Consider the following 13480-nt stretch of genomic DNA (forward strand, 5'->3'; position numbering starts at 1 on the left):
ACCTACAGTCTGAAAGGCTTGTTGGTTAGGTGCATTGGCCATGCTAAATTCTCCCTCAGTGTACCCAAACAGGCGCCGGAGTGTGGCGCCTAGGGGATTTTCACAGTAACTTCACTGCAGTGTTAATGTAAGCCTACTTGTGACATGAAGAAATAAACTTTTAACTTTTACCAACTCTGCATAATGCTGCACATGCCCTCAACCAAAATGGTGTCTGGTGTGAAGCCCGACAGAAGAGTGGGTGCATACAGCAGCGCCACCTTAGTCCCACATCAAACAATGGGCACCACCAAGTCTGATTTCATGCCCCTGAATTCTGAATTAAAAGGTCCTGTTAAGCAATGTCAAGCGAAGCAAATATACACTGAATAGCAATGCCTAGTTTTCTACCTAGTACTTGACTATCAAGGGCAATAGGAAAGGTTAAAGGACAGTTAATCTCTAGCAACTTTTTCTAGTCATCCATTCACCTTACCTCGATCTCTACATATTCATGTAGTCGCTTGCAGGTGGCAGAGAATGTTTCAGATGTCCCAAATTCAAAATACCAGAATTTGTTCTTCATTCTGAAAGAAATAGACACAGCAGATTACTTCATGTAACTGGTTCTTTGGAACAGATACTTTGAGTGAGCACTGATCAAAAAGGGTTGGCCAATAACCTGTTCGGAGCATCCAGTATCAAGGTACTTTCGGTTATTGAAATGCAGCTGACAGCACGCACACCGTTCTTCGAGCATCAAGTGTACCAAGGAATACATTAGCAAAAACTGACCCTCTGGGTTTTACGAGCTGCCACCAGCTTTGCCACCTTTACTGCTCAGAGTCTCCTGAAGAACAGGATAAGTGTGGGGACAAAGAAAGGACAGCAATGGGAGGCAAAGGCGTAGTGATATTATCGCTAGACTATTATTCCAGAAGCTCGGCTAATGTTCTGGGGATCTGAGTTTGAATCCCACCACGGCAGATGGTAGAATTTGAATTCAACAAAAAATATCTGGAATTAAGAATCTACTGCTGACCATGAAACCATTGTCGATTGTTGGAAAAACCCATCTGGTTCACTAATGTCCTTTAGGGAAGGAAGTCTGCTGTCGTTACTTGGTCTGGCCTACATGTGATTCCAGACCCACAGCAATATGGTTAACTCTCAACTGCCCTCCAAGGGCAACAAGGGATGGGCAATAAATGCTGGCCAGCCAGCGATGCGCATGTCCCACATATGAATTTTTAACAAGTGTTAGGAGGCTGGTATCGTCTCCTGAAATTGGAATTGCAAATTCAAGATCAGCAAAATACACCAAAAGTGATCTTGAAAAATGACACCAAAGCTCTGGAAAACTCTGCAGATAGCAATAGGAGACCATGGATGCCATCTTCTAGTGTGCATATATGTATATATTATGTATATATATGTATATATGCACACTATAAGATGGGGTGGTACGGTAGCACAGTGGGTAGCACTGATGCTTCACAGCACCAGGGACCTGGGTTTGATTCCCGGCTTGGGTCACTGTCTGTGTGGAGTTTGCACATTCTCCCCGTGTCTGCATGGGTTTCCTCCGGGTGCTCCGGTTTCCTCCCACATTCTGAAAGACATGCTGGTTAGGTGCATTGACCCGAACAGGCGCCGGACTGTGGCAACTAGGGGAATTTCACAGTAACTTCATTGCAGTGTTTATGTAAGCCTTACATGTGACAAATAAATAAACTTTATTTTTATTACTTTATTTTATATAGGCTTATATTTTATAAATTCATGCAGAGGTTTTATATCTCTAATATATGTAAATTAAACAATATTTGTGTCCTACACGTAGAGGTTCAAGCACCCTTTATTCTTACTGTTACTTCCAGAACATTACTAAAATCAGAGCTATTGCATTCCTTTTTGATGTTACAAACTATTTTATGGTGCTGAAAAGTAGCTCCAACTAAGAACTCTCAAGAAGGAGGGGAAGAAAAATACACCAAATAAAACTCAACACCGGAAATCAGTGCCGAAACTGCAAAAGTCAATTTGGGGTACTGCATTTCAACATCGAATGATGCACCACACAACCTCCCAGTGTTCTTTTTTTTAAATACTTTTCCAATTCAATCAAATCAAATCCAATTCAGAGTCTCAACAAGTTGAGACATTTCAGATCCAGGCTGACAAGACAGGACGGGAGACCAAAACCACCCTGTCCTGGGCCTGATCTACATGAGTCAAGCTGATTGGAGAAGGGGGAGGATCCTCCTCCAAGACTTGAGCTCATTTGCATCTTAGCCAAAAGGCCGAGATGCCGCTTTTAAAAATTGCTTCATATGAAACATATGAAGCCTCAGCATAACCCAATGACCTCAACCAAGTGCAGATCCGATACTACACTTGATCTTAGCCAAAAGGCCGAGAAGTTCTTAGCAATGGTGAGTGGGAAACTATACTGCTGACATCCACTACATGAACTAAAGTTGATTATCTGTTGAATTGAAACAGATATTTCTTTACTTAACTCCATCTTAGAATCTCCTTTCGTGAATTGCCCGAAATCAATTTAAATGCTTCAATCCGCCGCCAACTGTTGCTTATTTTGTAAATAACTCTTTTACTTTTAATTACACAAGCTGCTTGAAGATGCTGATTTTTCTATGAAACTAAATGCATATCGGAGTTTCCATTTCTAAGATCCTGCCAAAGTGTTCATTTGGCCCCACATACAGATAGCCTGTGCAGGTAAGGAAATAATTTATGTTGCTTGTTGTCCTGAGCTGTCCAAAACCTGCTAAAAAAAAATGGGTTAGCTACTTACTCAATTCTGGCAGCAAAGTACACAGCAATTCAGCATTGTTCCACCATTAAAATCTAAATGACCTAGAAAGAAAATCAATATTTCTAGTCAGCCTTCTGGCTACTGTTTAGCCAGTAGGTATGGATTTCCTTTGGTTTTCTTAGTTCCTCAGGGAGAATTGTAACCCTAGGGGAGTAATAATGAGTTTGCAGCCTAGTTTAGCTCACTGCTGAACATCTGAGTGGTTGAAATTGTACAGTGTCAGCGCTTTGTATTATAGATTAGACTTGTCATCGGTCTATTGTTATAGGGTGGCAACATCCTACTTAACCTTTGGGCACTACACAGGAGTCTGTGGTGCATGTCATATTTACTAAGGAAAGATTCAGTCAAATTAAAACAGTTCCGGGGGAAGACAATATCTCACTGCTGATATTTTATAGGTTTGATTGAACTGAGTTGCAGTTTAAAAAATGGAAAAAAAATGTATAAACAGAATTTGTGACTTTGCATTTGTCTGTTTTGTCAATTAGTACTAGCTTAATTGCTGAGTGTGGTTACAATAACACCAAAGGGTGAATAATGTTAACGCTTCCACTAAATTCAGGTTTCACAGACACATTTAGAGCTCCTTAAAAGGGAAGGATAATGTTGCTGGAGTTAGAACCCATTAACACTAATGGATGTTTGTTGTCTTGTTGAGGAAGGCAAGGCAGTCAATGGTTACCTGAGGGACAGCACTGAGTTGGGTCTCTCTACTATACTGGTAAGGGAGAAGTCAATCACATTTTTTTTTCCAACTTGACTGAGCTTGATCCAATCTAGCATTGTGAACTAGGTGTCTAACAGTTGGGATTTGCAGTTTTGAGTCTTTATTGCCACAGAAATAGAATTTCCTTTTCTTTCCATTGTCAAAGGACCAAGTTGTGAACAGAGATTAAGACTTTAAGAAGTCAAAATTCGCTGACAGCTTAGTGAGTAAATTTACCAACTAGTGTGATACTGCACCACACAGATCAAGGAAGTCACTATTCAACCATTATTCTGTCAAATTAGCTCAGCTTCAGGGTTCCTAATTTTAGCTACTCTGCTTTTTTAAATATTTTCATTCATGGAATCTGGGCATCGCTGGCTGGGCCAGCATTTATTGACCATCCCTAAATGTTTTTGAATTGAGTGGCATGCTAGGCCATTTCAGAGGGCAGTTAAGAGCCAACCACGTTGCTGAGATCTGGAGTCACATGTAGGCCAGACCAGACATAGATGATGAACCAGATCGATTTTTACCACAATCGACAATGGTTTCATTGTCATCATTAAACTTTTAACTCCGGATTCTTATTGAATTCAAGTTTCACCATCTGCCATGGTGGGATTCAAACCCCGGTCCCCAGAGCATTACCCTTGGTCTCTGGATTACTAATCCAGTGATAATACCACAATGCCACCGCTTCCCCTAGGTGCATCTATTTAGAATTAATCGGGTTTTTCTGTTACTCCCCTTCTCTATTACCTCCAGGTTAGACTATCTGCTAAATCCACTAGTTAAGGCTAGTTAATATTTGCCAATTTGAGTATCTTGACTTGGGGGACCTGATTGAAGTGTTGCACAAGTTGTTTTTCTGCTCCAAGATACCCTGGACAACAGATTTGTGCACAATATATGGACCTTCTCCACTGTTTAGGTCCTTGGAACCTGATCATCTCACCGTACACGTTATTCCTAGCCTACTGAATAGTTGATGAAAGTGCAGTTATCAATTCAACAAGACTTGAAATATAAATCAGAGGTATGCAAGATTTATGCTTCTTGACACCAATGCTCCCTCAAGTCAGAACCCACTGTGATGACAAGATTTGAAGGTGCTTTCATTTGGCTCTGTATAAGAATGTATTCACAATTTAGCTAAGTGGCAAAAGTATTCGGCAATTGAATTGCTGACTGATCTCCATCAAATTTCATGGCAATTAAAAAAACAAAGAAATCAAAAAGACTTCATTTGTGTGGCCTATTGAAAGAGTCTTAATTGGTTTCCACAGAGCACTAGATTCATGCTCTGTTCACCTCTGACATTTCAGCCCCAGATAGTCTAAATCATCAGAATCATGCAAAAGCTTATAAATGACCAAACATGAGATCTATTGGTTTTTAAAATCATAAATCCCATAAATTATCCATCCTTTATGCAGCCAGTCACAATTTAAGTCAGAACTGAAAAGGTGTGACCTTCAGAACGCTTCCTTATAATTCTGACACATAACAGACCGGAGATCTTTACAATAGTGATGAGTCATTATGACCATATGAAGACATTAGAGAAAGATTTTCCCTGTTCAGTGTGGGAAAATCATTCTTTGTACTTGCATTTCCAATTTTAGTAGAAAAGGCATGCAGAGAAAATCTCCCTCCTCAACCACCGTCCCATATTTGTCGAGAATTTTTAAGTTCAATTCTTTTTCAGGTAAAGGTTCAGCTAAAACCATCACACATCATGATTTGTGTTTAAAAAAAATGTCTGTGCTATTTTTGGCTCGGAGCAAAATCACATTTTTAATAATTTATGTTAGCAAGGTTGACATTCATTGTCTACATCACAGAAGAGTGACCAATCCACAGACACAGCGGGGGCCTATTCGCACTCAACACAGCAGGACCAGAAGAAACTGCTTGGCTTAGGGATTTTGCATTCACTAACTAAATAGCCCTCAGTGCCCTGAAAAAGGTGGGCCTTCCCCTTTTAGCAGTTTGGTCCAACTGAATGGTTTATTCGGCTACTTAAAAGCCAACTACGTTGAATTGGGATTGGAGTCACATACATAGCAAGCAGGTTTGTTTCATTGCTCAGCCAGTTTGCATTTTACAACAATCTGACAGCTTTTACCTGTTACCAGTTTTTAAAACTGAATTCAAATATTAAAAATCTCAAATACTCTGGATTATCAGTCTAGGCCTTGGAATGACTTGTCCAATAACATAGGCTGCCATATCACTAACATTCAAGAATGAAATGAGTCCTGTTTTTCCTCAGCGTAAATTATGCATCCCTGGAAACAAATGGCAATAAGAACTTGTTTATCTAAAGGTTTGAGTTTATCTTGTAAAAAGGAGAAACAAATGGATTTGGTAAAAGGAGTAGATTTAACACCCCTGCATTAGAGTAAAATCACATGCTAGTCAAATGCCATATCTCATTGTCCCAATATCAGCAGAACTCATCAGCAAGGTTGTTTACTTTATAGGTGAACACACAGCCTGAAGCTAGAAGATTACAAACAAGCTGTTGGGTGAAGGTTTAATGATAGGCTTACGTAGGCAAGATCAGAATTTTAAAACAATGTTCTGTGTACTGACTAACTGAATAACCAGTGACCATCTGTGATTTGGGAGAGAGGGTGGTATTAGAATGCTCTCCCTGCGGTTGCTGTGTCAGAGCTGTATCAGAGATAGGTGCTCCTCCAGAGGTTTCTCTGGGGTAGTTTCCTCCATGCTTGAATCAGGAATAAACTATTGTAACCTACCCCTGGGTTCCCCTGCGGTTAGTTAGAAGAAGTCCACCATAAGAATCTTAAATTATATTGCAATCAATTTTTGCATTTCATGTTTTGTTTTTGCTGTGTTTTGTTGCCTTTTGCAACATATAAGGGGGAATTATCCTTTGTCATCCTGCCCAAAATCAGCTGAGATTTGGTGGAGAATGTCACAAAATTCAGGCAGTGAGCCCTTACTTCACTTCATCACTGAGGATTTTCTATCCTCTCCCTCCGATAGCACTTCAAATGATTGTTTCTTCCCTGTCCATTGCATGCAAGGTGTCCCTGGTATCCAACAAGACTACCTTTTTTCCCCACTCCAATGTTTGCCGCTTCCTGGGACCATCATGAAGAAGGTGATAACAAAGCCCCTTTGTTCCCACAGTTTCCCTGTAGTGGCTCATTGTCAACCTGTCAGCCCACAGATTCACCTATTGAGCAGCTTAATCTAGTCCAAGGGCTTCGCTGGGAGCCTCTCTTATGACCTTTGAGCCGAGGTTCCTCGCATTGGCTACTGTGCTGCAATGGTGTCCCCACTGTTAAACCATGTGGATCCCCTCTCTGCCTTTACACTGGAAAGCCTTCCCACAATGAGAGTGTCAGCCGAAATGATGTATTTAAGTGCAGTTTTAAACCTTCAACCTGTGGACTCAGAGGCAGGGGTGCTGCCCCAAGGCAAGCTAATTCAAGTTTCACTATCCTTCTCTTAGCTTTTAACCATTTGAATACTAAAATACTTTCATTTATTTTCAGAGCAGGAAGTGTGTTATTCAGATACATTCTGCAACACTTGTAAATGGATCACAGCTGGAATGGATTGGGTTTCTTGGAAGCAAGTTGCCAGAACCCCTCAGAAGAAGAAAATCCTCTCAACATAATTAAAATGTATCTGAATAACACACTTCCTGCTCTGAAAATAAATGAAAGTATTTTAGTATTCAAATGGTTAAAAGCTAAGAGAAGGATAGTGAAACTTGAATTAGCTTGCCTTGGGGCAGCACCCCTGCCTCTGAGTCCACAGGTTGAAGGTTTAAAACTGCACTTAAATACATCATTTCGGCTGACACTTCAATGCAGTACTGAGGAAGGGTTGAATTGATGAAAGCTCTTTTCATAAACGTAGCCAACGTTTTGATAGAAGAGATCATAATACTAGTAGAAGTCATAAGCATTCTTACTTTGCTATTGTCTAACTGTCAACTAAGCTCAGTTGGTCGCACTCTCATCTCAGCATTATAATGTTGCAAATTCAAACTCAAACTGAGCACATAAACTCAGCTGACACTGATCAAATGTTAAACAGAGTCCCATTTGTCTGTTGAAATGGTCATTAAAAAAATCCCACGGGCCTGTTTTGAAGAATTAAGTTAGGCATTCTTCTGATATCCTGTTCAATCTCTTACCCAGCACCACTGAAACATATCGACTTGTCATTCACCATATTGTTGCCTATGGGGCCTTGCTGTGCTCAAATTGGTTGCTGCAAAGCACCAATGCCTATAGCTGAAAAGCAATGAGACAGCTCGAGGAGTTTTGATGTTGTGAAAAGCCCTAAATAAATGCAATTTCTTTTTGCCAGTTTTTTGCCAGAGGCTACTTTACTTCAGGTCAATAAATGGTCAAGGGAAAAGGAATAAAGGTGGATTAGATAAATAAGATTTCGATCCAGTAGGCCTTCCACAGCAGTTGGTTCATCTACATGTTGAAGATTGACAGGAAATGTATTTTTTTATAATAATAGTACTTATATTGTCACAACATATGTGCGTCATTTTTCTGATAGTAGTGCCTGGGTAATCCAGTTTGCTTGGACATAGATACATAAAAATCTCCCTGTTTATGTTTTTCTGATGTGGAGATGCCGGCGTTGGACTGGGGTAAACACAGTAAGAAGTTTAACAACACCAGGTTAAAGTCCAACAGGTTTATTTGGTAGCAAAAGCCACACAAGCTTTCGGAGCTCTAAGCCCCTTCTTCAGGTGAGTGGGAATTCTGTTCACAAACAGAGCTTATAAAGACACAGACTCAATTTACATGAATAATGGTTGGAATGCGAATACTAAAGACTTGATTAGTTGTAAGTATTCGCATTCCAACCATTATTCATGTAAATTGAGTCTGTGTCTTTATAAGCTCTGTTTGTGAACAGAATTCCCACTCACCTGAAGAAGGGGCTTAGAGCTCCGAAAGCTTGTGTGGCTTTTGCTACCAAATAAACCTGTTGGACTTTAACCTGGTGTTGTTAAACTTCTTACTATGTTTTTCTAACAGATCTTTTTAATCCAGTTGGGAGATTAGGAAGATTGAAACAATTATAACATTTCATTGGCTATGTAATAAGTCATTAATAACCACAGTAATGTTGAAATTCCCAAGTTTAGCATTTTTTTTTAAGTTAAATAACTTTTGATTCATGATGTTTCTCTAAAGTTCACATGGGCCTTTTATCAATGTTCAATTGGCGAGACAGGCTAGGACATTTCTACCACTCCGTGACAGATCCATACAATGGGGTTTGTATAAAAACAAATGTAAAGGGCAGAATGGAGTTGGGAAAACTCTATGGACCTTTAACATGGCAGATGGGATCCAAATGTGAATGACCTGCCCACATTTCCAAGAGATCCAATTTCTGCTGTTAGTGGAAAGGGGGTGAGGTGTAGTTCATACAGGATGGAAACCTGAACTCAGCAGGGCCATTGTAACTCAGTGCTGTGTTCAAACAGAACCCAGTCTGCCTATTGCAGGGGCCTTAACCCACAGTGTGGGAGTTGCAAATTGATGGAGTACTGGTAAACTCCCTTCAAAGGCGGTGGTCAGGCGAGACAGCATGTCTCGTGAGGGCTAGAAGAATAACAGCTTCTGAAAAAACTGTGATAAAGTCCCAGAGAACCTAGGTGCTACTGCTAGGTGGTGCCTGGGCACCTGCCTGCCCCAGAACCACCTGCACCTGCTTCCAAGGTGGGCAGGATCGACACCATCCTGTGCCCAGCCACTCGGAGAAGGCTTTACCTTGATACTTCTATTGGGAAGCAAATTAGATTTGCAAAATTACATAAAACAGAATGCTACAGCACAGAAACAGGTTATTCAGTCAATAAAACCTGTGGTGGTATTTTTATCACCAGAGTTGAAATTGAGACTCAAAACAAAGAGACAGTTGCAATTTTGAGGAGCTGGCCAGACTTGCATTGGACCCATGGGTAAAGAAAGCTAAACATTAAAGAACCAAAAGGTATGGAAACTCAGGTAGTGTTCAGAATTACAGGGGTTAGGTGTTGGACTGCTGACCAGTAGTGGGCACCAACTAGCTGCTCAGCTGCTGAGAAGAGGCCTTATTCATTTTGAGGAACAATCCTGGTTAGCGTTTCGCTGTTGAGCTGTGGTCACTAAATGAGCACCCCACAGCTGCTCACCAGCTCCAGAACAGTCAGCATCATGGTCGGTGCAAAAGGATTTTGGATTTGAACTCACCCAAAAAACAGGTGAGAAACTCTCCTGTTTTCCCACCTGTCCTGGATTTAGAATTTTTTTGGTAAGATTCCCCCCTCAGAGTTTAACCATTGAAAACTGCCTTTATCTCCAAACATAAATACCTTGCATCTTCGACTCAATAAAAAATTTGAAGATTTCCTTTGAACTTGACCAAACAACTCAGGCTTAATGTCAGGCAGATTTCAGAATAGGTTACATTGATAGTTGTTTGGTGGTACAAAATTTGAGTACTGCTGAAAAGAAGAGACATGCTGTCAGAGCTTTTAGTCTTGCACTGATCAAGACAACTCATAAGGTAAACCAATAGCAAAGAGAACAGTTTATATTTTATGAGAACAGAGTGCTAATTGGTTGATTCTGATTGGTAAAAGAATTACCATGGAGAATGCAGCAGAGAACAGTTAACTGCCAAGCTTTTGTTTCATTCAAACTGGGCAGGTTGACTCTGATTGGTCAAGGCAGCACCATGGGGAATAAACCAGAAAATGACTGTCTCCCAAATTATTGTGGACTTGGAAAAGGCACAACTGCATGGGCATGCACCTTCTATCTGCAAAGTGTGTGTGTGAAGATATGTGGCTTCCAGCATAGGTAAGTGAGCCACAGTGCGAGCCTGATTGATTACCTTAAATTGGTTGTCAGTGTAAATCTTAGCACAATTAGGATTGTGCTAAGGGATCACATCTCGTTAATAATACCACTCATGTTGCTACTCCATAGTCACCATGGGCAACAATGTCCCATTCATTTACCTTGAATTTAAAGCTTCAATCCCAAAATATAATAATCTTATAAACCTCATAATTATCACAATGCTCATTAACCCATACCCATTACTTCCTAGGCAGACAGCATGTCTGTAGGGATAGGGGTGTATTTTGGCTGGAGTGGGTACTGAAAGAGACAAGGGAAGAGTCCGAGTTGCAAAAAGACTGACTAATGGTCCAACAAGGCAGAGTGTGTATTCTAAGGCTTTTACACAGAGCACTGGAGGCTGTGGTGCAGGGGGTGTGCAAGAGAATAGATGTCCTCCAACCATGGAGGGCTAGAGACTCTTCAGATAAACTCTGAGAAAGTAATGGGGCAAATAGGTGTCTGCAAGCAGTGTAGCCTTAATAGCCTAGAAGCAGTCTTGCAAGACTTTCAATGATCTCACACAAGTGGTCAATGTTAATGTATTCATCTTCAAAAGCCATATTTCACCAACTGAATGACTGGCCTCACATACAACTCACCAGCCCTTCATTCACGTACCAACAATCTCTTTCAGTCATGGATCAAACACAGCTTCACCTCACCCTCAAACACTTAGCGCTGCTGCAAATCTGCTGTGTTAACCTGGTGTTGTTAAACTTCTTACTGTGTTTACCCCAGTCCAACGCCGGCATCTCCACATCATGAGCAAATCTCACACCCAGACGAAGGTTTTGATAGGGCAGCCTACTGCTAAATGTTTGGTGCATTGGTGAGCAGAGTAAACCTGTAGTTAATGTCAAGGTTAAAATAAAACAACCAAATTAAAATAAATTTAAAATAAAAATAAGATACATGTGTTCATGGGATTTCAGTAGTTTCAGCAACTTAATAAAAATAATGCTTCAGATTATAGCACACAAGATAAACTATACAAAAAAATTGGTTAGCCCCAAAAACCTGGAGTTCCCTGGAGCTGTTGACAATTCCTGTTATACATGGCTTTGATAATGAACAACTATTGGATCAATTGCAAGAAGGACAGATTTACAAAATCTGTCTGATGTATCAATTATTATCATTCTTATGAATGTAATGTGTTCACCTGATACAGTAGTATATTTGTCATTTTTTCTACTTTCTACATGGTCCCTAATAAATATATGGGATATTCCATTAATTCGAGCAGTTTACTAACCATCTGTTTGGAAATTCAAGTTTTACGAAAACCAAATTTAACTATTTTCTTTCAAATGAGCAGCATGCAATAATAACTGGCTATATTTAGCTTGTATAAACTTGGACAGCTAAGCAGTTACCCAACAGAAGTGCAGTCTGGGCATTAACATTTTCTCTGACAGTTGTAGCAAGGTGGATTCAAGAAAAATCTTTATCATTCTTCGAATGATGTTATCCATGTATTAGTGAGCAGCTCAAATTATTGTGTAGATCCTTCTTTTTCTATGGGTGATTTATTTCCTCTCATTATAACAACTTTTCAAAAGTGTGACATACTTTGCAGTGAATAATCAGAAATCATGGAAGCTTACTTCTTGCAGGCTGCTACATTAAACACATTGGTATTGATTAGAAATTAATTTGCTTTGTAGATGTTAACATCCAGAATAATGATGACTATGCAAGGTTGGTTTAATCCTTTTAAATTTATTGGAATATATATACACCAACAAATCTCACTAGATGGTATTCAAAAAGGAAATAAGCGTTGCTGATCGTCCAAACTATATTTCACTTTTACAGCCAGATTTGAACAAGGAAATCTATATGCCATGGGACTAACAACCTCACAAAAGCTATAAAAAATTGTTATTTTTAAAACAGTTCTACAGATAAGCCACAGCCAGGTTGAATGAAATTTAAAATGGGCTGGTAGGGCATAGTCTGTACCTTGCCCAAGCTTTCCTTCACTTATCAATATACGTATTTGGATTCTTACATTTCCATGGACTATAAGATTGGCCTTATCGACTATCCTGTGAATAGGACTTGAGCCATTTGCTCACCATGCAACTTTGATACTGAAGTAGGGTACATCAAAGGCATTCTGTGGGATAACGGTTACCCTGATCAGATCATTTCACACTGTATATTGCGTAAACTCATGAATGGGCCTAAGCACATCATCTTTGGTCCTAAAAGTGCCCAGTCTACTTCAGATTACCCTGGAAGGGCAAGGCATCTCAAAAATATAAGCAACTGATGAAGTTAGCTGTTTCACTCTGTTAAACAGCTGGATTGGTTGGGATCTCTAGTAATGCTGAGAGATCTCTGCAGACAGCGTTTGTGATAAATGTCTTGGATGGCTGGTAGCCGATGATGTATTGGGCAGTTTTGACTGCAGAGCTTTCCGGTCAGAAAAGTTTGATAGAAGCTGGGGGGAACAGGTGGCTCTGTTAGCCTCCTCAGGAAGTATAGGCGCTGCTGAGCCACCTCCTCCAGGGAGGTGGCTCAGCAGCACCTATACTCCCTGAGGAGGCTTCCAGGGAGGTGGTGTTGAAGAATCATGAGAGGTCCTCCCTGATGTGGACGCCCAGGAATTTGAAGCTGCAGACCCTTTCCACCTCTACTCCATTGATGTAAATTGGGGTGTATGTGCTGCCTCTGGACTTCCTGAAGTCCACAATGAGTTCTTTGGTTTTCTTTCTCCTGAGGGCCAGGTTGTTTCCAGCACTCCACATCACCAGGTGCTGCACCCCTTCCTTGTTGGCTGACTCGTTGTTATTCGTGATCAGGCCGACCACCGTAGTGTTGTTCGTGAACTTGATGGCATTGGTATCACAAACAGGCACACAGTCATACAAGAAGAGGGATTAGGAAGAGGGCTCAGCACACATCCTTGTGGAGTCCTGGTGCTCAGGGTTAGGGTGGGGGAGGCAAGGTTACCTAACCTAACAGACTGGGGCCTGTTGGTTAGGAAGTCCAGGGTCCAGATACAGAGGGAGGTGTTGTTTTAGGCCCAGTTAA

At 40.6% G+C, this 13480-nt stretch overlaps 1 protein-coding gene and 1 pseudogene across 6 annotated transcripts in view; both read right to left on the bottom strand.

Annotated features, from left to right (window-relative positions):
• Window positions 1-13480, bottom strand: part of dgkb (diacylglycerol kinase, beta) — a 679678-nt gene that overhangs the window by 121358 nt on the left and 544840 nt on the right. For all 6 annotated transcript variants that reach the window (XM_078228107.1, XM_078228097.1, XM_078228136.1 and 3 more), the window contains one exon: window positions 476-566. In XM_078228107.1, the coding sequence (XP_078084233.1) occupies window positions 476-566 (91 nt within the window). The remainder of the gene's footprint in view (window positions 1-475; window positions 567-13480) is intronic.
• On the bottom strand, window positions 2277-2406 carry LOC144482176 (U2 spliceosomal RNA; annotated as a pseudogene).

This window comes from Mustelus asterias, chromosome 2 (assembly GCF_964213995.1).
Source record: "Mustelus asterias chromosome 2, sMusAst1.hap1.1, whole genome shotgun sequence".
Classification (NCBI taxonomy): domain Eukaryota; kingdom Metazoa; phylum Chordata; class Chondrichthyes; order Carcharhiniformes; family Triakidae; genus Mustelus; species Mustelus asterias.